This window comes from Phodopus roborovskii, unplaced genomic scaffold (genome assembly GCF_943737965.1).
Source record: "Phodopus roborovskii unplaced genomic scaffold, PHOROB, whole genome shotgun sequence".
NCBI classification, from domain to species: Eukaryota; Metazoa; Chordata; class Mammalia; order Rodentia; family Cricetidae; genus Phodopus; species Phodopus roborovskii.
Window position 1 is genome coordinate 8,625,598 of NW_026125281.1, and position 27,059 is coordinate 8,652,656.

The 27,059-nt window shown below is 41.5% G+C and overlaps 1 protein-coding gene across 1 annotated transcript in view; it reads left to right on the forward strand.

The window, feature by feature from the left end:
* The window catches only part of Eya1 (EYA transcriptional coactivator and phosphatase 1), a 119,631-nt gene that overhangs the window by 19,459 nt on the left and 73,113 nt on the right, over positions 1-27,059 (forward strand). Inside the window, exons 2-5 of the mRNA XM_051196911.1 lie at positions 939-1,016; positions 8,792-8,861; positions 9,191-9,336; positions 12,275-12,397. Of these exons, the coding sequence (XP_051052868.1) occupies positions 939-1,016; positions 8,792-8,861; positions 9,191-9,336; positions 12,275-12,397 (417 nt within the window). The remainder of the gene's footprint in view (positions 1-938; positions 1,017-8,791; positions 8,862-9,190; positions 9,337-12,274; positions 12,398-27,059) is intronic.

The following is a 27,059-nucleotide window of genomic DNA, read 5'->3' on the forward strand; positions in this document are numbered from 1 at the left end:
ACGGTGATTCTGTCATTCTGTTGGAAGTAGGTTTAGTGGACATCCTATGGCCTGAATCAGAATGGAATGTCTCAACCCTTAGGAACTTTGTCAAAGATTAGATATACATACATATTATGTTTACATATTTTTCTCCTCCCACTATCTTCTGTTAATATTATTTTTAAATGGAAAAATTCCTCTTTTCTTCATTGTACAAAAAATATTGATGAATTGTCCATCTGAAATGCCTTGGTAATAGGAATTCATTGGCTTAAGGTTGTATCCACACCATACTAGATATCTAAGGAAGTGTGTGTGTGTGTGTGTGTGTGTGTGTGTGTAATATGTGAATATTCACATACTTGTTCTCAATTACTATGGAATCAATTGATCTTAAGGATGGGCACTTATTTCTTGCTTCTTGAAACCCTTTTAAATTTTCCTTCTGATTGCTTAACTAAATGACAGATTTTCGACAAACACTAATAAGTAATTACACATTGTATATTGGAAGTAATATTTTTACTAATGAGCAAATTAGTGGCTAGATACTGAAAATGAATTTTAACTAGTTTGTTAATTCTTCCTTTAAAACAGTGATAGTTGGCCTGTGGGTCCAGGTAGCATATCAGATGTCCTGCAAATCAGATATTTACAATACATTGCATACTAGTAGCAAAATTACAGTTATGAAGTGTCAACAAAATAATTTTATGGTTGGTGGTCACCACATGAAGAATTATATTAAAGGGCTACAGCATTAATGTTGAGAGAGAACCATGGATGTAAAGGGTAATTTGTAACAGAAGAAGGACTTTCTTATAGAAACCAGATTTAACATGCGAATTTTTCAAAAGAGAATCTAGTAGCAACATTGTTTAGGACGTTACATTTTCTCTCCTGCACCTTTACAAACGACTACTAATTCCGTGTGCGATGTGTGTTTACTTCCGTAGTTAAAACAGAGCCAATGAACAGCAGTGAAATTGCTTCGACAGCAGCAGACGGGTCTTTAGACAGTTTCTCAGGTTCAGGTAAGAAATGAAAGCGAGCTTTTCCAGTTCGCACCAAGCATTGTATTTCTGAGTTTATTATATGAGAGTATGTGTTCATGTAGGTGCATGAATATTCACAGGTACAAATGTAAATCATAGGTCTCCTCCCAATCGCAAAAGAACAGTTCTCAAGTTTGTAGTCCCTGTGTGGTATTTGCAAATAACGGTGGCGTCCAAAGAAGATCAAAGGACTTTTGTTCTCCATTCTTAAATCACCTTTATTTGTGAATGGCGCTTCTCCTATTGTTATCTGTATCATTTTTCCAGTCATAGAAGTTTGTGTGGGCAAAATTTGACAGCTAAAGACATCCTAAAGAGATGTAGTTCCCTCAAAGCTGACTCTCGTCTGAACGAGGTCTATGATGGGGCGATTCTGATAAGCAGTGTTTTATTCATAGGTTTTTATCACTCTCACATTAGCAAAGCCTCTAGTAAACAGTACACAGTGTCTGTCACAATCAAAACACTCAGAAGAACTTAAGGGTGGCAGAACTTACTATGAGACACTTGCCATTCACTAGGCAAGCTACCCAGAGTGCTTTCTTGAAAAATTATTTTCTTTCAGAGGCAGTCCTTAAATTGTATCCCCTTGTCTTGTGCCTTCATCGGCTTATGATCGATGATCTTGTTCTCAGAATCACATATTTTCAATTCACCAATGGAAAGAAATTATATGCAGATAAAAATTAAGCATACGTGCACAATTTTGGCAGTTATGATATTAGATAGAAGCAATAAGTAAACAATGGAGCATATCCTATCCCTTTGTTTCTTCACAAGACATTTGGCTCATCCAGGCAGTATGCTTTGTGCTGTTATAAAGTCACAGATGTATGACAATGGTCCCAGTTCAGGACTTAAGGGGATGAGCAAAAGAGACATTATCCCAGTATAATTTGACAACAGCAGAGAGAAGACCGATGATTGCCAGAGCACCCAGACAGGGTTAGTAGAGATCAGGCCAAGGTAGACTTTTAGCAAAGATGTCCCAGGCTAACACTCAGATTATAACTAATAGCAAAAAGTTCACATGGAACCAGGGAGGAGGACATTGACAGATTGGCAACTCTCTGTGAGGGGGACCGTAGCCTGCGGGCATGGAAATGTGGGAACTGACAGCAGTCTGACACCCTAAAAGGTACTGCGTAAGCGATGTGGACGGATGTGTTATAGACAGGTGGGTTCAGGGGCCAAGGACGCCAGCAAGTTCTTCCTGGAGTTCTTTGGTTTCGTTTTTGATTTTTGCCTCTGTGCAATGAGAGACATCACAGGCCAAGCTGAAGTTTATGTTCCTTATTTAGTTACAGCTGCTGGGGTAATGTATTTGGGGACAGCTGAATTCAAGTGAGAGACCGGTTTAAGAGTTTTGCCTTAATTTGATTAAGAAATATTGAAGTGGAGGCTGGAGAGATGGCTCAGCTGTTAAAGAGCACTGGCTGCTCATCTAGAGGACCTAGGTTCAATTCCCACCACCCACATGGTTGCTCACAACTGTCTCTAACAGTTGTGGCAGTGTAGCTGTAAGTTCTAGGGGATCTGACACCCTCACACAGATATCCATGCAGGCCAAACACCAGTGCTCATAAAATAAAAATAAATTATTTTTAAAAGAGAAGTACTGAATAACACTGGGGAAATTCTGGGAGTGGGAAAAGGAGGGTTTCTATACATTTATGGAGCTTAAGTCATCCATGACCAATGGTCATTGCATCAGGCAAGCGAGACAGAGAGGAGGTCAGCAAGGCATGTGTGGAGTATAACTGCTACTTCAAGGTGGAATACTTTGAATGAGAGAATGAGAGGTATGAAGATGTCAGGTATATTAAGCACCGGAGCTCAGAGAGTTTTCAGATGGAAAGTTTGGAAGTATACAGGGTGGGAAAGATAGTGGAATTTATTAAAGTTGAAGACAAATGATAGAAACCCCCCCTCTCTCTATATATATATGTATGTATGTATATGTGTGTATGTGATATATACATATACATACATATATGTAGTATATATATATATATATATATATATATATATATATATATATATACAGCCTGATAGGCAATCCCATGACAACAGAGATAATTAGAGATGGAACAATGAAGTAAGAATACTGAATTAGAAGTGAAAGCAGAAAGCAGGGAATTTAAAAGAAGCATTGTCTATATGGCAGATTCATTCATAGGCAGCCTCATTTATGTGTGTGTGTATACTCATGCATGAATACTTATGTGCAGTGAATATGTAGACACACAAATCTTACTTCTATGAAGTGAAAGAGTAGGCTCTATAAGAGCAACACCTTGGGAAACCTGTGGTGATGCACAACTTTAATCCCAATTCTCAGAGACAGAACCAGGCAGATATCTGAGCTGGAGGCCAACCTGATCTACAGAGTGAGTTCCAGGTCAGCCGGGATTACATAGAGAAACTCTGCCTGAAAAAGCCAAAATAAAATAAAAAATAAAGAGTAGTATCTTTAGTATAATCACTGTTTTATTTTTAAAGAAAATACACATACATGTATCCATACATTTCTTTGTATGACTATATTTCTGTGTGTATGGGGACAAAAATGGTGTTTGTGTCTAGGTAGTGGGATAAATTTTGAATTTTATTTATTTTTTCTTTCTTTTTTTTTTTTTTTTTTTTTTTCTATTGTGTATTTTCCAAAATTTCCTTATTGGGAACTTAGAGATTGGAAAAAGTGGTATTTTAAAACACAAGTCAGAAAGCATGTGCTACAAGAAGGTAAGAAAATTTGAATGGATCCTGTCCCTTGTTAGCCTTGTCTTCTTGACACCTGTAGTAGGCCATTCATCTTTGCTTAGAGAAGTAACACATGGATAAGCCAGTAGTGAATGCAGTCTACATTTTACTCTCATGTGTCTCGAAGAGGAGATTGGTGACAGGCTTGTGACTGTGTAGACTTGGAGGAGTCTGAAGGAGATGCCGTGCAGAACAGGAAATTGTGACAAGGTGGCTTCCAAATGTCAAAGAGGATAGACAGTGCAGTCACAGGTCCAAGCAAAACCAGAGCTCTTGAACTTGGAATATATATATATATTTATATATTCACAGAGTGAGTTTTCCCTTTAAAGCAGTGGTTCTCAAACTGTGGGCTGTGACCCTCCATAGGGGTCATGACTTCCGTGGAAGTTACAGATCATATATTTACATTATAATTCACAACAGTAGCAAAATTACAGTTATGAAATAGCAAGGAAATAATTTTAAGGTCGGGGTCACTACAGCATGAGGAATTAAAGGGTGCAGCGTTAGAAATGAGAACCATGGCTTTAAAGGCCTAGCGACCAGGTGAAGAGACATTTGGTTTGATCCAGAGTTATGAAGTTGGCAGATGGGATGCAAGAGAAAGTAGAGATAAGAAAGCTGAGACTATTTAAAAGACATAATATTGAGTAATTATTCATGTCTCCAACTGCCATATCGGAGAAGATACAGCCCAACATCGACAGGATACAGAGATGGAGGGAAGGCCGCATCTCATGATGCCACTGGAAGAGATGTGAAATGACAACAAGAGAATGAAAGTTCTGCAAAGAAAAGAGCCCCTCCCCCCAGTCTCCAAGCCAGCGAGATGCCACCACAGAGTTCTACAGTTAGTTCTCCATATTCCCCTGCTCAGTCTTCATCAGCACCTTAGGAATTATTCTTTGCTGTCTTCTTGTTTACTGTGTAGGCCTGTAAGAACAGGGTGTCTTGGTGTTATCGACTCTTACATGCCAGTAGCCATGTTTGATATATGTTGCTTAAATGTAGGAATGAAATGGCCAACATTCTTGTGGTTTGAGAGTGTGGGCTGTGGTCCTGAACCAGAGTGAAGATCCAGACAGAAGGAGGGTGATTATATTGGGACCCGTTGGGAGACACTGTGGAAGTCTAATGCTTCTGCCTAGGTCAAGGAAGCTGCTAGGAGGCAGTCATCATCACAGGGACATTAGAGATTCCAGAGCCCAGGCAATGGAAGGATTTCAGAACAGCAGACAGGTGCATGCTTTGACCAAGCAGTTTGCTGGGGTCGTTGTGATATCTTGAATCTCAGGTACTTTTCAAAGCAGCTTCTTTGAAAAGACAAAGAGGAAAAATTATGGACCTAGCAAAGGGCTTGGTTGAAGACTTCAGGGACACCTTGTTGAATCTAGAAAAGCTCTTAGTTTCTACAGCATCTCCATGTGAGGGAAAGGAGAAAAGGAGTGGGCAAGCCAGGGATGGTGAGGTGTGAGAAGAGACAAAGCGCTTCCACTCTGTCAGAAAACAGTCCACAGAGAGAAAAGGGCTTGGGGCCACTCTGGGGGTGGTGGCATTGTCACCTCTGTCTCTGTGGCCTTTAGTGTTTCCCTCCTGCCCTTAGTGTGGGGACACTGGAGAAGACTGCTCAGTTTGCCTAGAAACACAGTGGACTTGAAAATTTCAAGGCTGCTTACTGTGGATTGAAACCATTGTGTTGTTCCACTCAATTACTCCTTACAAGTACAGAGTAATTAATTAGTGTGAGCACACGCATAGGCAGAGAAGGGTGAAAACTCATGGCTACACTTTAGATCTGACCGAAAGAACGTTGCCAGTGAACGGGGCTGCCTGGAGGAGGCATGGACTGAGGACAGGCGACCTCTGAGTGTCCTCTTGATCTGCTCAGTGGGTTCTCACACTTGAGATTGCTTTTGGCTGTGGATTCTCCCACACCCCAAGACGTATGGAAACTTCTTTAGGTTATGTGGTAGAAGAAAGAGAAAGACTAGAATAATCACAAGTGTGCTGACTGACAAGGAGCTATGGATTGTCTGTGTGTTTCCAGGGCTCTCTGATTCCTATCGTTTGGAGTGGATAAATGGAGAATGTGACTATAAATGGGGTTAAGTGAGTGGAAGAGGGAACCAAGACAGTGCCTGGGGTTTCTAGATTCTGTGTAGGATGTCAGTGAAATGTTTTGATGGAAAAAAGACAGCAGGATATAGGTTCAAAGGTCACTGTACCTGTGTTACCCGCCCCCTCTGTCTTCAAAGATGTTAGGTCCATCTGTCCTGAACAACTCACGTGTAAAACGTGGGTCAAAAATTCTACCAGTATGCATTTTCCTGGACAGGTGGCAATGTCGCTTATTAATCAGAATTTAAAAAACAAACAAAAACCAGAAGAGAGGCTAGGGAGATGGCACATTCAGCAAAGCCCTTGTATGCAAGAATGAAGACTTGAGTTTGATCCTGCAGCCCCTGTGAAAAAAAATCTACTCATCATGGCCTGTTCTTGTAACCTTAGTCTTGGAGAGATGGAGTTGAGCTGATCCCTGGGACTCACTGGCCAGCCTGCCTAATCCAGTCAGTGAGTGCTGAGCAAATTAGAGACCCTGTCTCACAAAATAAGGTGGTCAGTGCCTGCAAAAGGGTGCCCAAAGTTAACCTCTACCCTTTGCCTCCACACATATATACCCACACACATGCATACACCTGTATACACAAGAGCATGCACACATGTGTGCACACATACCACAGAAATCAGAAAGAAGGGCAAGGTTAGGGACAAACATGGTGAGACTCAAAGAAAGTCATTTGTTCCTGTAATCACTATATGATTCACTTCATATGACTGATCGTCCTTAGTCTTCACGAGGCTCATACGAGGCCTAGGATCAAACATTGTTGCGTCATTATATGGAAGCTAGGAGTGGATGACTTGAGGCCATGTGACTTGACTTTCCACGCCCTGTAGCCCCTAGTTCTCATGACTTTCCTGCATGTGCTACTCCCATACAATGCATATACTTTTGAACACAATTTTCACTGGCTCACAGTGTGATAGACAATCCTAATGCCTCCCAGTGTTTTCTTTGTAAAAAAAAAAAAAAATTGTTGGGCATAACTTACTGAGATGATGGATCTTTTCAAGAATTGTGACCCAGGAGTTGAAAACCGAACCTAGAGCTAGAAAAGAGTGAAGGAGAGTCTCGTGGCTTCTGTCAGTGGGTGGCATCCGCTTTAATTGTGATTTCCAGGGAGATAACCCTTTCTGCAGATACTGCCTGCTTTGCCCTTGGCCTCTTTTGGTGGTTAGAGAAGGGGGTGGGAGAGCCTGTCCCCATAGGTGACATGGACAAGCGTCCGGCAGGCCTCACAGTCTAAGTGTATTCTCAGCAATACCTGCCTCCCAGAGACTGAAGCATTTAACAAATCTCCCCATGACTGCTCCTGTATCATCTGCCAAGAGGCTTGGGACCAAGTAGCTACTCAGTAAGTGCCTAGAGCTTGGGGGACATGAACCAGGTAGCAATCTCTTTCATATGGATTCTGTCCCTCCTAAGGTGACACCAGTCATGCCACTCTGGCAGTGTGAAAGGCCAGAGTGCACCCAGACCTTTTGGGCAGTCCCTGGATTAGGTCTCATTTGTCTGAACAGAGAAAGATGCCGTCTCCTCTGAGATTCTAATCAAAATCCCCCACTCTTCTGGCAAGTGCCCACCTGGAAATGCAGTGCGACAAGCAGAAATGCATTGCATGGCAAATGAGAAAGCATGTGACTCTCTGATGCGTGGGACTTTACATAAGTGTGGGGGAGAAATATCGAGACTGAGACTGGGAGGGCCTCCAAGATCCCGAGGGCTAATGGAGGAAGAAAACACTCACATTACACCCAGTAATAGTTGCCCCCAAACACTGTGCATTTTAGCCAGGGAAAGATTGGGAAGTTTGAGGGGAAAATATGTGTATTCATAAACAAATATATACTGTCATATGTAGGTAAATGGTCCTACTTGTAACAAAAGCCAATGTTTTTAACCTTTATGCTATTGAAAATGAGTTTTTGCTTTTTTTAAAAAATGTGAATGAGAGTTAAAAGGACATTTTATAGAAGGCTGGTGAATTTCTGAAACACCCAGAGTCAAGAAAATCTGATGAAAAGAAATTCAGTTTTGCTTGATTGCTGAACTGCTTCCTTAAAGGGGGGGGGGCTGTTTGCTTGAGCATCCAAGTTGAATACATACATCTAAGAGAACAGGAATATGCAGAGCAGCCAAAGAACAAATAGGCCAGGCTTGCAACCTGAGACATTAAAGATAGTTGCAGGAATGCAGTTTTACTAAACAGCATTGTTAAATCGACATTTCCCTCACAACAGAGATTAGGCCACATTTCTTGTTAATTCAGATTGAGCTTTGTGTGTTCCTGACGCATACATACATAGAGGCCCTTTGAGTTTCCTACCTCCGTTTCTGCCTGACTTTCCTGAGGGCAATGGCATTCCTCACCGTCAAAGTGCTCTGAAAAGTATTTATGGCGGTATCTTTGATTTTTAAGAGTCTATTTAAAATTAGAACCACTCAATCAGTGGCTATGTGTTCCCCCTTTCTAAAAGTTTTATTTTATTTTATGTGTATGGGTGTGTTGCCTGCACATGCCTGTACACCACATGTGTGCATTGCCTGAAGAGGTCAAAATGAGGCATTGGATTCCCTAGAAACTGAGGTTACAGATGGTTGTTAGTCAACACGTGGGTGGGTGCCGGGGATCAAACCCAGGTCCTCCAGAAGAGCAGTCAGTGCTTTTATTGCGTGAGCCATCTCTCCAGCCCTCTTTGACTTCCTAGCAGGAAGACCGTATGAAATCATCATGCCTGTAGGCCAAAGAGGTCAAATGTCTGCAGCATTCTGTGGTGATGCTGTAGATTGTGACATGCCCATGTTCTCGTCATGTTTAGTGCTCTCCTTGAGTTCTTTTGCATCACTGTGTTTTCTTTTTCCTCAGCTCTCGGGAGCAGCAGCTTTAGTCCAAGACCAGCTCACCCATTCTCTCCACCACAGCTCTATCCTTCCAAGTAAGATGTATTTTCTCTTAATCAATACATGACTTTTTCCGCGTAGACTTTACTTTGTTCCAAGTCATGTCTGTGCCCATGTTACATCGTAATTTAAGTGAAAGGGAATTTTGTAGAGGCTTTAATTACATACATATGTATGCAAATTTATCTTAAGCACTTACCTAATAGCATTGGAGCCCTTTGAAGTGCTTTGTCAATTGCTAGTAGAAAGTCGGACTATAAGATACACTCTTTAGCTGGAATTTGTAATGTAGTTGATCATTTTGACCTTGCATGTTTCCATCTAATGCATGGGCTTTCTATTTTCTGTCATTCCTGACAAATAGCAGACCATACCCACATATTCTCCCTACCCCTTCCTCACAAACTATGGCTGCATATGGGCAAACACAGTTTACCACAGGAATGCAACAAGCCACAGCCTACGCCACGTACCCACAGCCGGGACAGCCCTATGGAATTTCCTCCTATGGTGAGTCATTGGACCATTATTCTTGTGGTGTATTCTGTTGAGTAGTACTTCCAGTGCTGTCGGTCTACTTCAGAAATTGTTGCCTGCCTGCCTGCTGTCAGTTCTGAGTAATCCCTGCTAGTGAGCTTTGTAAAGACAGTGAACTCTTAACTTGAGGTCAGAGGTGGAGAGCAGGCTGCCTGGGTCTTAGGCCCCTTGCTCTCCTTTTTCTCTGCTTATATCTGAATTGGGCATCAGAGAACTTGACTCTGGAATCCAAAGTATTTTTGTGCATATTTGTGATAAAACTTCTATGAATGGAGTCTTTTGGGGTAAAGATCCATTTCCTGTTTATCAGATGCCTAGCTATGATTAGGGAAGTACATGCAGAATTCGGCAAACTGTTGCCCTCAACCTTGGGGTAGTTACACGATCAAATTTCAGCCTTATCACCCAGTAGGAAAGCTGATCTATATATCGCCTCCTGGACCGCACTTTGAAGACGCAGATCAGGAAGCATTCAAAGCTCACAAGCTATTTGTTCCTTCCCACCTGGAGATTATCTTTATCTTGGTGTAATTTAACTCAATTGCGACGGGGTCAGTACCTGTAAATTAAAAATAAATCCAGCCAAATCCCAAAGTTCTATTTACAAAAGACTACAAATTTCAAAATACATTTTCTTCCATTTGAGTTGTGATTGCAATTTTCCAACCAATTAAATTGGGCAGACTAATACGGGGCATTTTATTAAGGAAAGAACGGAGAATGGTAGAGAAAAACGTATATGAGTGTTTGTAGTAAAAGACTGGACTAGGTCCTTCTGAAGGTGATATCATTTTGGCAGCTGTTGCATTAGTCATTTGTTGATATAGTTTCTGTGTTGTCTACTTGCCAGCAAACCCTGAAAACATGGCTGTTCTGTTTATCAACCACCTAGTAGAAGCTTTGCAACTTTCTTCCATTTACTGCTGTCTCTTGACCTCATTTGACTCTATTAGTTCATTCTAACAACACATGGAAGTAAAGTCTAACTTACATGTAACTCCAGCTTCTGTAGTTTTATCTCAAAACCACCAGAGCTAAATGTCACTTTCTCTAAGGGCCTGTGACCCCAAGATTTCTACATAGAACTGTGAAAGTAAAGAAAAGTGAGGGGGGAAGAAAGGATGGGCATAGATTTTCATAGTGAGAATAGCAGAGAGGCTGAACAGCAAATTTATTACAGCTTAGATTAGAGCCATCACTCATCTGCCCACAGGTTTCTAAGAAAATGAGCTTTCTGCCCCTGGGTAGAGGTTGGGGGAGGGGGAGGGGTGGCTCCTGGTGTTTTCCATCTCTTCTTGCTTCCTCACAGCAATTCTCCATCCTGAGCTTCTGAGGGGAGGGTGGGAGGGAGACAGGATGCCCCTGGGTGGGTGGAGAAAGAAGGGGAAAGTCCCTACTGGTGGCGCATGGAAATAAAGGGAGTTTCTAGAACTGTCCAGCCACCTGTCTAGGGCAGGTAAGTTTCCAGGAATCATGTACAGGTTGGAATTGTTCGTTGGTGAGATTACCTGTACATAGCAGGTCACATTTGTTTTGACATGTTAAGATTGTACGGAATTTTCAATGTTACGGTCACTGTGGACTATTCAGAAATACCCAAGAAGTTAAAGTAGGGTCTCTCAGCCAAATCAGATTCTTCTGCTGCCTTAGGATAGTTACCTAAGTTCACTCTACCCACGAAATTCCCCTAAAATGGAAATAAACAGCAAGACTACTGTGTATCCTAGATCCCAAAGATATAATTTATCTTCAGTGTAAACCAAGATTATTATTGAAAAATGTGAACTCTCTTGGCAGTAATGTTTCTGTCTTCCCTGTGTGAGAGTGGGGGTCAGTTTTATGACTGCCTTTAACTTCAGCTGAGAGCAGTGACCTACCTCGGTGTTTCCATGTCCAAGTCTGGAATAGTGTACCAGCCTGGTGACTTGGGAAGTAATTGAGGACCGTGAATGATTTTCTGGAATCGTATAAAACATAAACTTGTATTTGCATGATAATATAACTTCAAATGTACTTTAGTCTGCATTTGAATACTTGAAAACAAGTAAGGACAGACAGCACGCTACTGGCTCCTTCCACGAATGTCTAGATCACTCTGCTGTTTTAGAGGTTCGGTTGCTTGACATTCTACTTTCTTAATGATGCCTTTCCAGAAAGATCTAGAACCCCCAGGAAAAGAAAAGAAAGAATCAGAAAACTCATTTTCCTAGAAACTTATGAACAGATGGGTGATGGGTCTAGTCTAACCTGTAACAGATTATTTTCAATTCTCTCTGTTATTCTCACTATGAAACCCTATGCCTGTTTGTTTTCCTCTTTTCCTTATGTTCACCATTCTGTGTAGAAATCTTGGGATCACAGGTCCTTAGAGAAAGGAGCATTTGGTTCTGATGGGTTTGATCTAGGCGTTCCCCACTTGTTTGTAGCTTGGATTGCTTCCTTTGACTTCAGAGTGTCCTGTGCACCAGCATCAGAGTTGGGAAAAGGATGAAAACCCTAGAGACTCTGAGAAATGGGGTCTCAAGGAAAAGAAGACCTAATGACTTGGGAACAGTGTGTCTTATCTTTTATTATGATTATGTCTCACTATGACAGGGTGACCTACTCTAGTAAAATAACAAAATGAATTATGGAAACAATACCTCTAGAGTTACACTAGAAAGTGGAATGAAGGAAAATCAGAGAGAATCGTGTGAATAAATATTCAAGTCTAGACTTTTTAAAGGAAAGTTTGAGCTTGTGGTGAATGGCATTCAGCTGTAAGCATTCACACCCTGTGCTCCTGCAGACGAGTCGGGGAACAGTTGTGACTGGGCACTTGTGGGAGTGTGGGTTTGTCTATATTCACCAGCTTCTGAAAACGAACAGATAGATCAGCTGTCATTAACTGATTTAGGTGCATTGTGGGCAGGCATCAAGACGGAAGGTGGCTTGTCACAGTCTCAGTCACCTGGACAGACGGGATTTCTCAGCTATGGCACAAGCTTTGGTACCCCTCAACCTGGACAGGCACCGTACAGCTACCAGATGCAAGGTCTGTATACAGCCTCTCTTTGCTGCTTTCCTCCAACTGTTGGCTGCTAATTTCTGAAGCAAATGTGATGTTCTCATAACTACAAGCTGATGAGGCCAGTGGAATGGGCCCAGAGGCAGGACAATGACACATCTCAAGTTAGATCCTCCCCCTGCTGCCCTATGGATCAGGATATCCATATTTATGCAAAGGAAATAGATGGAGCGATGTATAAAGGTGACATTTCAAATGTTCTGGTTGTATTTTTAATGCTCAAGTTTCTGCTGCCAGTTAAAAAAAAGAGAACAAAAAGCAAGCGAAATCAGCCACATAAGAGACTAGTGTGCTGTGCAGGAGCCCCAGATGTAGAAAGCTAACTTTCCTAGAGGGGTGTTTGGCTTCTCCGTTTTAGTGATAGGTGGTGTTGGGTGACAGGGCACTTTGCTTCACAAATAGAGTATGTGATGTGTGTTGTCTCAATGATTTACCAAAGACCAAATCAAATTTATACAGAGCCAGCTGTAGCTACCCCACAGAGCCTCAGGATAACCCTTCCAAGGACCAAAACTACAGACAAAACATGAAACATGACATCAGTGCCATTCAGATGCATTGACAGCTCAGAGTGGGGGGGTCATCAGAGCCGGTTTTCAACTACACAGCTACCACCTATAATTAGCACCTGTAATTAGCAGATTGTTATCAAGCAAATGCATTTGTAAAGTTCTGGAGAGTAAGTTTCACATAATTAAATATTTTTCTAGAACTTTTTTAGCCTACCAAACATCAGCTTTACACACTAAAATGCAAAACAGTTGAACCAACTCCTCAGTCCTGCTTCCTAGCTGAAAGGATTCTTTTTATAGGTTTCATTTTTTATGTTTATTATGGGGTCAGTGTGTTGTTTGTTGAGGATAAATTAGAAAACATAGAGAAGCTCAAAAATAATTTCAATCATACATTCCATACAATTCTTACCATTCTTTCCTATATACTTACACCATAAGCAATTATACTGCACAATATTGTTTTATCATGTGTCTATTTTAAGTAAGGAATATATTTTAAACATCCTTTTACATCAATAATTTATTTTTTAAAACATCATTATAATGCTGCCTGGCATTCAGGGGTGTTTAGGGTCTTTAGCTACTCCCCTGTTTGATGTTGGGCACTTATAACAATGCTATGCATATCTTATCTGTATTTGCAATTATTTAGCTTGACAAATGCAGGGGTCAGATTTCTAGGCAAATTTTATGCTTTCTAAGAATGTTTTATGTATTTCAATGTGTAAGGATGCATTATAGGGAACTGCATATGTTGGCGTTTGGTAGTAACTTTGAAATTTTGACATGTATTCTTTAAAGCTAAAGAGCTAAATTGTTTTCTTCTCACTGGTATTATTCATAGTCCTTCAATTGTTTGCTATATTGGGGTTCTTAGTGTTTTTATATAACTTAATAAGCACATTTTTGGTTTATGACTTTTTGTTTCGTTTTTGCCATATATCAAGTTAAAATTCTATTGGTCAAGATCCAGTAATTTTTCACATTTGTTTTTGCACTTGGTATAAAGAAGGCTTGATTTGCAAAGTTTTGATATGTTTAATGGCTACAGAATAAAACAGTCTTACAGCAGACAGGATTTATTGGTAGAAGGAAGCTACTTATATGCTAGACTCCGAACCTTTTAAGCTATCTTGGAACAGGTTTTACACATACTGAATTTCAATTGAGTAGAGACGTAGGAAAAACAAGAGCCGATGGAGATTCTTCATTGATGAGTTTCGCAGACTTGAAGCAATGGAAGACACCATGTAGCAAAGATCTATTTGTTCATAGGATCTTGTCAAAGAGAGAGACAACCAAATCCATTAAGCCACTGTAGATGCCTCCAGACTATGGGGGATAGTGAAGGATACTATGGGGCCCCATTGCCTATCAGGCCTCTGAGCCTACTAGAGCAATGCCAAAGGAGAGGAGACAGAAGAAATGCTTCTGAGCAGGAAGAGCCAATGTAGGCTTCTAGCAAAATCTATGTTGAGACAAATGTTTCTTTAAAAAAATATTTTGTTGTATATGTATGCATGTTTTGCTTGTTCTGGTGGCACATGCCTGTTTGCCCAGCACCTGTCGGGCTGAGGCAGTCTGAGGATAGGAATTCAGGACTAGCCTAGCTACCTGACAGGTCTGAGGCTAGCCTGGGTTACATGGTAAGGCTGTATGTCAAAATAAAATCATGTAGCTGAAGTATCTTCTCAATACATTTTTTTTAAGATTAAAAAGTGATTTATGTGCCTAGGTGTATAACTCTGTGAAAGTATGTGTGTATGTGTGTGTGAGGGTCATGCCTGTATGATGGTTTGTATGTATGTATGTGGAGGGGACTAATGTCTGTGTGAAGGATGTAAGTATGTGTGTAGGGGTAATGCCTGTGTGAGGATATGTATGCCTGTGTGTGTGTGGGGGGGGTAATATCTGTGTGAGGTTATGTATGTATATATGTGGAGGCCATAATGCCTGTGTGGTGGTATGCACATATATATGTGTAGGGTACCTATGGAGTCCAGCTGGGTTTACAGGTGGTTGGAGCTCTGAACATGGGTGCCGGGAACTGAACTCTAGTCATCTCCAAGAGGAGTGATCACTCTCAATCACTGAGTCTTCTGTCCAGTCCTCAGTACATGTCTTAAAGTTTTTGTTTTTTGCCATCTATAAAATAACTTCAAAAATTTCTCAAATTGTCTTAATTTATAATGAATAATACCACTCCTTTGCTTAATTTCTTCTTGGGTTATGGTATAGACCCGATGCTTGCCCAGTGTGTGCAAGACCCCAGGTTTAATTCCCACATGGAACAAAATGTATCTCCCAGCTAGACGATGGGTCAGAAGGTAGTTTGGCAATCTACGATATTTTTTTTTTCCCCAGGAGGAACTTTTCAGTCTTTAAAACGTGAGAGGGGGTACTCAGAGTTAGCCGCTCTCTGGGTACAACCATTCAGTAATTTAGATGACCCGAGCAAGCTGAAGTGTAGTGCATGCTGACATACTGGAAGAGAACAACTGCTCATCACCTCTCCCAGCACATTCAGACTTAGAGGGTAGAGTAAAGATGCTCGAGCTTCGACCCTGGTGGCTCTGCAGCGAGGCAGCTGCTCGTGGCGTGGTCCCTACCAGCTGCCTCCATTCCTTATCTCAGACACAGAAGAGACGGTACCCATGGGCACAAAGTGAGGCAGCGTTAAGATTTTATGTATAAATGACTCTGACTCACTTGGAGTTTATTGTGAGACATCCTGTGGTGATTTCATACTCACTACTTTTTCTGTGATAGAAATCCAGTGATCAGTATTTATTATTATTATTATTATTATTATCATCATCATCATCATCATCATCATCATCCAAATTCTGTGATGATTCCAGCTTAGGAAGCATCACCTGTCTCATTTTCCAAAGGGGTAAGGGATGTGAATGTATGTTTGTATGTGTAATATAGTTTATGCGATCTATATTCCTATATATGTGCACATGTAAGTGAAGTCTGATTAATGTTTAGTGTACATAATAAAATACATCTTCAATCTTTTTAACCAACAAAAATTCTAATAACCCGATGACCAAAACCACAGAAAAGAAGGGAAAATAAACACAAACCCAGAGCTAAATCTAAGTAATGCTTTAACAGGAAGAGAGAATTGCTGCTGAGAAGAATCAGGGATTTTTTTTTTTTAATGCACGATACAAAAGGGATGCGGGCAGTGAGTGGGTCGGTCAAAGTAACCAAAAGCAACAAGCAGCAACTTGGAATAGAAGAACGTTTGCATTGGTGATAACAGTGATGGTTATTGGCAAGCGAGAATGGCAGGAAACTGAGGAGCCATTGGCAAACAAATAACCATACTTCCCGATACCCTTGAAATCGCATTTCTACTTTGAGAGCACAGAATAAATGGAAGGAAAAAAAAATAGAGAAGGTAGCAGTCGTTTACACATCAAATTGCTTATAGTTCAGAAGTTGGAGGACACTGGCTTTGGTGGAGTGTGCTGATAATCCTAAGACTCAGATGCTGAGGCAAGAGGATTGTTTTGCGTTCTAGGCTACAAAGCATCAAGGCTCACTTTGTCACATCATATCAGGACTCACTGCAAAGGAATAAAAGAGTTCAGGAAGAGAGTGGGGTTGTAACATGCTCTGCTGGGTGGAAAACTTTAGTGCCCACACACACAATTGCAGTGACATTCATTGAGCCCTTTAGAACATCAAGGGCTGTTCTGATTATTTCACATTGACCATCTCAACCTTTCCAACAACTCTTGAGAACATCTTGCAGAGTGAAGATTGAACTCCTGAAGAGTGTGTTAGCAATTCATTTAACTAGTATATTAAGAGTAGCTTCTCAAGGGTAACTACTTAAGGAGAATGGTGTAGCATTGTCCAATCCTGCCATGTTCTACACATCCACAGGGGAAGCTTTGTAGCCGTAGGACCTTAAACATGGCTGCCCGGGTGGCCTCTGTCTTCTGAAGGGTAGAAATGGTCCCAGAAGCATGGGCACATGTTGCACATACCTAACCATATAGCCAGTTGGTTTTCTGCTCAGAATTCTCAAGGTAGGTCTTTAGATAACTCATTTGTGAGCCCTGTCTGTGTTTGAAGCCTCCAGAATAACACATTCATTCGGCAGGGCTTGGCTTTTATGCACTGTGGGGCCAGTCATGCTGAGATGGCCTTTCTAGGTGGCCTCATTTGGTTCGCATGCTCCTTCCTGGACATCCATGCTCTGCCATTTCGTCCTTCTGTCATGGCAGCAGATTTCCGGGACTCCAGAACTTGCTATTTCCAATTACCAGATCATTGTTTTCTATGCACTTACCCTAAAATTCTATGAACTAACATCTCTGCAAGTGGGAGAATCTGGTTTTTACCTTTGCTACAAGATCACTAGACAGTTCTTGTCCTGCTTTAATTATTTCTTTGTGATTTTAGTGAGAGATTAGAAACTCAAGTTCAACTGATGGAGATAATAATGTTCACCCTGAGAAAGTGACATCTTTGCCTGTTCCTTCTGACCTTTGTCTGTTCCCCAGTGTCCCTTTATGTTTCTGGAAGAATGTCTTGAATGGTCTGAAGGGGCTTTTCTCGTACACAAACCTTTTATAGATGAACAGGCTTGAAGGGTTGGCTGGGCATCAACGGGGCAGGAGGCTGATTGACTTCCCAGCATATATGCTAGCTATGTCGTCAACGTTTCTATACCTTTTATGTAAAAGAGACCGCTGACTGGCAGCCAAGCTTTCAGTGTATCTATATTTAAAACAATTACACAACTATTGCTGCCATTGTTGTCCACTTCTACCGCACAGATCACAGACATTGCCGATTGCATTTAACACGGAATTCCAAAAGTTCTGCTGTGGGGAAAGTGAAATTCCTCTCAGTTGAGGAAAGGAAGCATAGAGTTGACTCACCAATGATTTTCAGACACACACAAAAACAATGAAAATTAAAACCGTGTCACATAACTGATAGCGGCTCAACTGTGAGGAGACCTACTCTTCCGCGGCAGCTTCGTTCTGTGGACATAGACTGTTGAAGGCAGCATCTTCTTTATTCATATTCTTAGCCCCAGTGCCTAGCATTAGTATGTCTATAATAATCACATTTTTGTTGGTGGTAGAGATCTATAGCTCAGTGAAAGTTAGACACAATATCCGTAGACTCGGGCGATCATCATTTGAAGGAAATGAATTTGGAACTTCACATAGTAAATTTTCATTCAATTTATCACCATAGTATGCATTTAAAGTAACCTGTTCTTACTGGGACATGGGTTTCCCTGGTAGAGGCACAGAATGCTTTCCTGGGGTTTTATCCTCCCCAATAGCAGCAATATTATGGGACGTTCCTGTCATTCTCCTCTTAGGGAAGGGGTTAGGATTGGCCATGAGATGTAGGAGGGGTTACAATGAAGAAAACACTAAATGCAGAGTTTTCAGAGACTATTTCTTTTCTTTGGATGCCCTTGCTTTGATAAAGAGTTTTGAAGTTTTCCTTTGTGGGCAGCGTTTTTTCCTCTGAAGAGACCGAGGTTCAAACTAATGAGGAGAAACAACAGATTAGGGCAGAGTCATGCTAAAGGGCACATGGAAGGGTAGACAGCCCAGCTCCTCACTCATCCTGTGCGCATGGTGCATACATGATGATGATGACCATGGTATGGGAGAGAATGATATGAATGCATCTCTGCTGTTTTCCTTTGCGCTCCTGCTAGAGCTCTTCAGAGGTGTGGGTGAATTGTTCCAGTTAGCAACTCAGAGATGCCCTGCTAAACCTTTACATTTCAAGATACTTACTCTACAAGTGGTATTTTCCAAGAGACATTCTTATTAAAGATACTATTATAGGAAGATACACAGTAAATCTTGAAAGAGAGAAAGCTATTAAAGTTTTTTAAGGACTGTGCTTCCTGGCTAAGTAAAACAATAAAGTTATGGCTGGAACACAGCCTTATTTTTAATTTTCCCCTTAATTGCTTTAATTTCTTTGCCTGTCACCTCATTTTTAAGTTCTTGGCTTTTTTACATCTTTTTTTTTTTTTTTTCTAAGTTGCTTTTTTTTTTTTTTTTTAAAGTAACATTCCATTTCAGTTCTTTTGGCATCTTGTGTTATTTCAAGTGTTGAAAATTATACGGAAATCCCTTGAAATCTAGGTTTAGCAATAATTTGTGACCTTTACCAATTTTATTGTCTGTATGAGTTGTTTTTAGTTAAAATATATAGAAATATATCAGGAAAGATGAATGGATTACAGCCTTTATTACCTAAGTAAAAACTTTTCTTTGAAAATAAACTGGAAGAAAAGGAATCCTGGCCCATTAAGGTCTGTCTTCTTTCTATGAAGGAGGCGGCCTGGCTTTTCAATAGCCCAGCTGGCTCTCTGAGGTTTCCCCCATGGACCTGAGCTAACTTCTGCCATAGAAATTGTGCCTGATGATGGACGTAGCCCATGGCAAAAAGGCCAGAGAAGGAAAGCAAATGGACTTCTGTGAAAATCCACGAGGGACAGCCGGAGTCCTGCTTGCTGAATAAACGCTAGGAAACACTCTAAAATGTGGGCAGTATAGACAGGCCCCAGCAGGTCTCAGCATTCCTATGTTGCCCGGGATTCCAGTTTTTAATGTGAGCCCTTGTTCTCTGTGAAGCAGACCTTTGACCTATGTGTTACTTTTTTTTTTTTTTTTTTTTTTTTTTAATTTTTTTGAAGTTAGAGATGGGCAAAATTTCCCAGGTGAAATCACACACAAAACAGAAGTGTTCTTGCTAAGAGAAAGTAGCACAGACATTTTAATGCAAGTCTCTTTGAGGAATGGTGTGTTTTAAAGGTACAAGTGCTTTGTACCCACTGTCTCCCAGAAGGACTGTTTCGTGTTTGCTATGGTTGACAGAGCTCCACCCATTCTCTGTAGGAACCTCTGACAATGGCAAGAAGAAACCAGAGCCTCGTGATATACAATCCCTGGGTGACTTCTGCCATTTGCCAGCCTAAAATAACAATGAGAGTGAAGTCTTTTAGAAACGAATCAGTTTGATTCCAAATTTATCTATTAAATTTCCTACCTGCCATTTTCTGTGCTCTTGGTGTGTGTATGATTTGTGTGTGTGTGTGTAAACCAGGATTAATCTCAATGTTTTGAATATCTGAGACCCTGTCATAGTTATTGATTCAGAGAATCTGGAAGAGTTTGCATGGTAGATTAGAAAACAGTAAACTAGAACGTGGTAATGATGACTATTCTGCATTTACTGTGTGAAGATTAGTATCCTACACATTCAGTAACTTTGGAAATAACTCGGGGATAAAGGGGAAACTATGGAAATACAAACACACTATAAAAATAGAGGCTGTTGGGGAAGGGTAATCTTAAGTAAAATCAAGCAAGGCTGGAAGACATCATACTAACTGATTTCAGAATATACTGCAGTTATAGTAACCAGGACAGACAAACACCAGTGAAATAGAACAAAAGTAAACAGTCAACTAATTTTCAACAAATGTGGTAAAAATAAATGGTAGAAAAGGATAGTCTTTTCTAGTAAGTACATTAAGAGAAATTGGCCATTCACTCATAAAAGAATGAAGCTATGGCCAGGCATTGGTGGTGCACACCTTTAATCCCAGCACTCTGGAGGCAGAGGCAGATGGATCTCTGTGAGTTCGAGGCCAGTCTGGTCTACAGAGCTAGTTCCAAGACAGGCTCCAAAGCCACAGAGAAACCCTGTCTTGAAAAACAAAACCAAAAGCAAAAGAATGAAGTTCCCTTCTCTCTCACTATATACAATACCAATCAAAACAGAATACAAATATAGGTTACTGTGGCATTCTGGATTTGAAGCCTTTCATATGCAAGCAAAGCATAGTTTCAGGAACACACTTGTGATGCGCCATCAGCTTGTAACTTAATAGAGTGAAGAGCCTCTTAGGCGTTTGTCTGCCCCATGGAGGTTTCTGTTCTGCTATGCTGTCAATAGCTGATAATTCAGCTGTGCCCTTCACATGCGCATGCACTCCCAGAAGCTCCCACACACAACTTGAGCATGCACACTGATTACACATGCAAAAGAAAGATAGCAAATGAATTTAAGGAATCAAGCCTCATGGTGTAAAGACTGGGAAGAGTGTGCTCAAACTTGCTCTAGGGAAGAGATTAAACTATGATTTTAGTGAGCCAGGGTTCCCAGAACACAGTCAGCACAAACAGGAGTAGTCAAGGAAGGTGATCGGGAAGATAATGGTTGTCTGGGCCTTAAAGAATGGGGGAAAGGAAGGATTGATTGAGGGGAACAGGGCCACAGTAAGTCTTCAGAACAGCTTTGACCACATTCTGGATAATTATTAGCACAATGCATGCATAGAGAGCCTTGAGAAGTATCTTAGGTAAGATGTGTCCTAGCACTTCATCCCAACTCCACACCCTAAGCCCATCCCTCATTTCCAGGCCTAGACACACGTGTCTACCCTTACATTTACCATAGCTCCCTTACTCTTGCCCGTCTTCGGAAGGAGACGAACACATTTCATGGGTCCTGCTTTACCAATATTGACATGTTGGACACTGGGATTCTAGAATTTTTCCATTTCTTTTCTTGTGTTCTCTTTTCTTCAAGAAATGACCAAAGAACTCTCATCTTCTCCTTCAGCTTCCCTCCTACTTGTCTATAAAGCTTTCTTTGTCTCTCGGCTCTTCCATGGATGGTAAAATGTGCTCCATGCTCTTTCTGTATAATGCCGTGCTTTTCCTCCAGTCGGCTTGGGGCCTTCAAGCCTGAGGTGAGGCGGCCTCCTGTTCAGGCTTCTCACGCTTTTCTTCATTGTTGATGCAATTTTCAAGATGTGTTGATGGAAAAGAATTTTGTTTTGTGATAAGAGATGTAATCTGTCTATTCCACAAATAGTCTCGACTTTAAAAGGAGACCAACAGACAGGAAAATGTGTGTTCTTTATAGATGTTCTGAAAGGAAAGACATTTTTTCCAGGGATTCTGACCTGGGAGGGCGTCTCTTCTTGTGACAAAGAAAATATGGCTTTTCACAGTAACAAACTCTTTAACTATCGGGTAGAAGGTGGCCCCACCCACCTTTCTGAAATGTAACTTCACCAAGAGTCACTGAAAAGTCACCTGAGCCACCTTCTGCCAAACTCCTCAATTACATCAGTTCTAGGAAAGGATTCTATCCACCCTGGGTGACTCTCACGACTTTATGTGAAATAAAAACTGAGAACATGTCACCACCGAACATTTCTGATGCATTTCACTTCTCCCGAAGTTCTGGGAAATACAACACTGAGGTCTGTAGAGCGGTCATCATGAAGGGACTTCCTGCTCTTCACTATTGCAGCTCAGCTCTGGGCTAACTGAGCTCAGCACACCCTGGTCTGAGGGCTCAGCAGTATCCGTGCTTGCTGCCAGCCCTGAGCTGCGTTATATCCCTGGGGTCCACCTGGCAGAAGACAACTGGCTCCTGCCTGCTGGACCTCCACATGTGCGCATGTGCACACAAGATAAACATGCATACATGAATGTGAGAAAAGTTGAAAGGGGCCTCCAGTGCTCATACAGGTTCTGCCAGTGCTTAAAGACTATGACTACTTGCTTTGTGCATAAAGACAGAATATCTTGATTACCTGATTTTAAAGCAGTTCCTAGAACATTTGCTGAATTTGGTGCTGAACCATGGTAGTAAAACTCAGGCTCTGTGGGGGTTTTGGTAACATGTAGGCTTTGAGGTTAGACAATAACATTTTACCTCCAGTGCTGGGATTCCTGGGCCTCGGGAGGTTCTCAGATGGGCACCTTTCAACAGGGCCTCCTCATCACTCAGAGGTCATTCATCAACTGTATTTTGATTGTATGGGTTCAAATATATAAGAAAACACTCTTGCTACTCTGATAGTCAATGCACTATGGACATGAATGGCTTCATGCCTAGAACTGAATGGCTTGATGACATGGAGTCACACCCCTGCCACACCCCTTGCAACTCTGGGTGTTACCTGGAAGTGTAAAAGGAAATGTTACTACCTCCCTCGTGGGTGAGGCGAGTTGATTTGGGCATGTGCAGGATGAGCGCCTGAGGGTGTGAAGCCCCACAAGTTTTTTGTCACTTATATAGGACACCATGGGACATTGTCAGTGAATTTCCAACTCCTCATAAACCCAGACAAAAAGGAGGCAGGAGAGCAGTGAGTAGATTTTCAAGCTAAGTACGCTTCTGGTTGACTTTGGCGTCATGAAAGCTGCGGTACCTTAGCCTATCATTATTTTATGTGAAATCAAAATATTAACCCTGCCTAGGCTGTCATCTTTGTGGCCTACAAAGATGGCTCAGAAGTAAAGGCATTTGCTGCCAAGCCTGGCAACCTGATTCAATTCCTGGGTTCCACAACGTGTAAAGAGGGAACAGACACAAATTGTTCTCTCTCTCTCTCACACACACACACACACACACACTAATTGTGCATATAAATCATGGAGAAGGTGGGATGGTCTCTAACATGGTACAGAAAAATGGGAGTTACCAGTTTTCTCTGATGTGACTGTGTCTCTCTATATGTTTTTATAAACTCAAACACGTGCATAACCTTTTATATACTCCCACCACACAGAGAAAGGGTAACAAGCATAATTACTTGTTTGTTTACCCGTGAATTGTAGACATGATGGGATCACACACATATGCATTTACACGGGTTACAAAGACAGACTCATTAGTAGATGAAGAGAAAAGTGAAAGGGAGGAGGGAGGAGACTAAAGAGGGGCTTTCCGGGAAGGATGTTTCTAGACCGTGTGCGACAGTTTGACAGAGGTCGGCCAGTATTGGAACACAGAGAGGAGGGATGGTGCAGGATGGCATTCCGAGAACATGCCGGCTCACTAGGGAGGCTGGAATGCTGTGGGGCTGGGGCTAGGAAGAGATAAAACAAGCATAGAAGATGAAGAGGGACCGGAGCAGCTAAGGTCTAATAGGTAATCCCCATAAGGAGCTTGACTTTTTCCTGGGGGCAACAGGGAGCCAGGAACAGTTACTTTTCAAGTGGGGGTTAGTGATGATCTGTCACGCTCATTAGAGGAAGAGCCAGTCTGCTGCTTCCACAGGACAGCAGGAGAGTGCTGGGCCAGTGAAGGACGTTAGCAGAGAAGACCATGGCTGACAGCGAGTGTTAGCAGCCTGGGCTAGTTCTATGGGACTAGTTATGGGAAGCCAGGTAGAGCAGCCCTGGGACCTGCTTCTGGTAAAGCGCATATGGCCCGAGTCCCAGTCTCTAGGAGGTACGCCTCTCCCCGAAGCAAGGGAGATCCTGTTGGAAGTTGCATTAAGTCCCCAAGGCCACCGGGGTGTCATTAAAGTCCTGCTTCAGCACACTGAGTAGAATGGAATCTCAGCCTGCAAATGACTATAACTGATGTTGGCTTCTAGCTAGTGCATAGTCCTAGAAACAGCGTATGTCTGGAAAATCACTTGGGTACCATTTGGAGTAGTGAACTATGATTTACTTGGCCCTACCCTAGTGGCCTGTATGTGCCAATATAGCTCCCATGGTCTTTTCTACTTTGTTCCAGTGAATAACTTACGGAATGAAAATATCCATCTGAAAATATATTTTCTATATCTTATTCATTTTCTTGGTGAGTGGGGATTATAGGGGTTAGTATTTATTGCCCAAAAATGTGTCATTTTACTGAAAGTAGCAAGTCATAACCCAAAAATGTACACTTTAAATTAAAGTTACAGGTCATAACCCACAGTATTTTTTTTCTTATCAACTCTATATATAGTAGCTGAAGTTAAGGGGAGTGCACTTTTTTATACAGAAGAAATTTAGATTAGGTTCAGAAGGAATCTTTAAGGGCTTAGTATTTTTTATCTTTCTTTACATATCACTATCATTATTAATTACTTGTTCTCCAATGTACAAATATAGAAGGAATTCTACCCACACGATTTGGTGTTTAAAAACCACAGTAAGATGGGTGTGATGGTGCACACTTTAATCCCAGCACGTGAGAGGCAGAAACAGGTAGATTTCTGAGTCGGAGGCCAGCCTGGTATGCATAGCAAGTTACAGGCTAGCCAAGGCTATGTAGAGAGACCCTGTGTCAGAACAAAAAAAAAAAAAAAAAAAAAAAAAAGACTTCATCCTGATAAGTTCTGTGTGTTCCCAGTCTATGTCTTACTCACCCTTTTATTCCCAGAATCATCAGTTATGAACCCAACACTTGCTGCTTAATAAGTACATGATCATCCTATGCAAATGAACAGTAACGTTGTCTCTTGTTTCTTGAAACCACACTGTTTGGAGGATTAATAGAGTGAAAGAAGTTCCTAAGCCAAGAGGGGTGTTCTAGAGACTTGGAAGAATGGCTATTTCTAAAACGTACAAAAGAGGAAACCTCAGACATTAGTCTCTGTGATGAGTGCGTTTGCAGCTATCCTAGGAAATTTTTTCCTCAGTTAATAAAAGCAACAAATTTTGTATCTGGCTTCTAAAGTTCATAGATGCTTAATAACTAAGAAAAGAATTGCCAATATACAAAGAGATGAAGTATTTTTCTCATTTGGAAAAGTAAAAAGTGGGAAAGATGCATAAATACATTGGAGAATTCTGTGTGTGACAGGATGCACACTAATAATGCCTACCTTTTCTATGTATGGGATGGGGTCATTGTTCTTTCTGAAATACTACTTCACACAATGTTAAGAGCCCTCTTGACCTAACCGGAGTCCAGGCAGCCCTTAATTTATGCATCAAAAATGCTAATCTGGCCTCGGAGGAGCTCTGTCCATCAAGCACCTGCCTAGAAAGTGTGAGCTCCCAAGTTTGGTTCCCTAGAACCCACATAAAACATCAGCAAGGTGGTAGTCTCTTGTCATCCCAGTGATGATGAGCTTGGAGGCCGACAGGGGACCATCCTGCCTGGCCTGTTCTACCTGACAAAGTCCCTCAGTGAGGGACCATGCTTCAAGCCAAAGCTGGAAGGTGCCTGAGGAATGACCTAGGTTGCCCTCTGACCTCTGTGCACTTATATGCCTGCCTGCAGCTCCCTAAAGGACGCCCTTACAACTGTTTTCCTGATTATTAAGCCAACATTTACATCTTTAGTAGCAAGCAAATAACTGGAGAAGCAATGCCTGTGTTAACCCTGAGCCCGCTTGTGAGCAGTGAGCTCCCTTCACATAGAAGACTCTCCTTGCTCAACCTAAACCTTTGTTGTTTAGCAATATATTCCCCCAAAATTGCTTTTGTTGTTTTATCCTAGAAACATGACAGAACACAATTTAGAAATGTCCATTGGCTTCATAGATACACCATGACTCTGATTAAATGCTTCAGAAATAACAACTTAAACTTATTTTTTAATAAAATCAGTTATAATATGTGCATGGGTAGATGTGAAGCACAGCCCCCATGAGGAAGTAAGAAGACAGATCACCTAACTCAGGTCTGTCTTTTACCATGTGGTCCTGGGGATTGAACTCTCGTCGTCAGGCTTGGCAACAAGTGAGTCACCTCTGCAGCCCTGTTTTCATACTCCTTAACAAGCTTACACGTTCTAAATTATTTAAAAATGGAAGAACTAAAAGTATTTTTGTTGCTTCACTACGTACTTTTATAAAAGAACATGAAAGAAATCTCTTGTCAACAACGCCACTAACCATCTTTATTCTGTTGCACGGAGGCGCCCTTAAAAGGGTGGGGCTGCTCGGCTTAGTTGTTGGAAGCACACACACACACACACACACACACACACACACACACACACACACACGTTCATTTCTGAGCTTGATCGTTCTAGAAATCTAGAAATGCCTGCTAGTGAGATCATGAAAGTTGTGGGGTTTTTTGTTTGTTTGTTTGTTTGTTTGTTTGTTTTTGTCTGGTGCTGCTCGGCAGTACCATAGTGGATGATGTAAGGGATGGATGCTGCTAAGGCATGTGCACACTGTCTACTGTTGATTGTGGAACAATATGGACAGCCAGCACAGACAGACAGGGCTGCTCTCAGCCCACCCGTGCACATAGTCTTTGTAGTAAGAGACGCAAGTGCTGCCATTTTTTTCTCCCATTAAATAAAATAATGAGAGCCTGTTGAAATCCTATCATAAAAGCCCCATA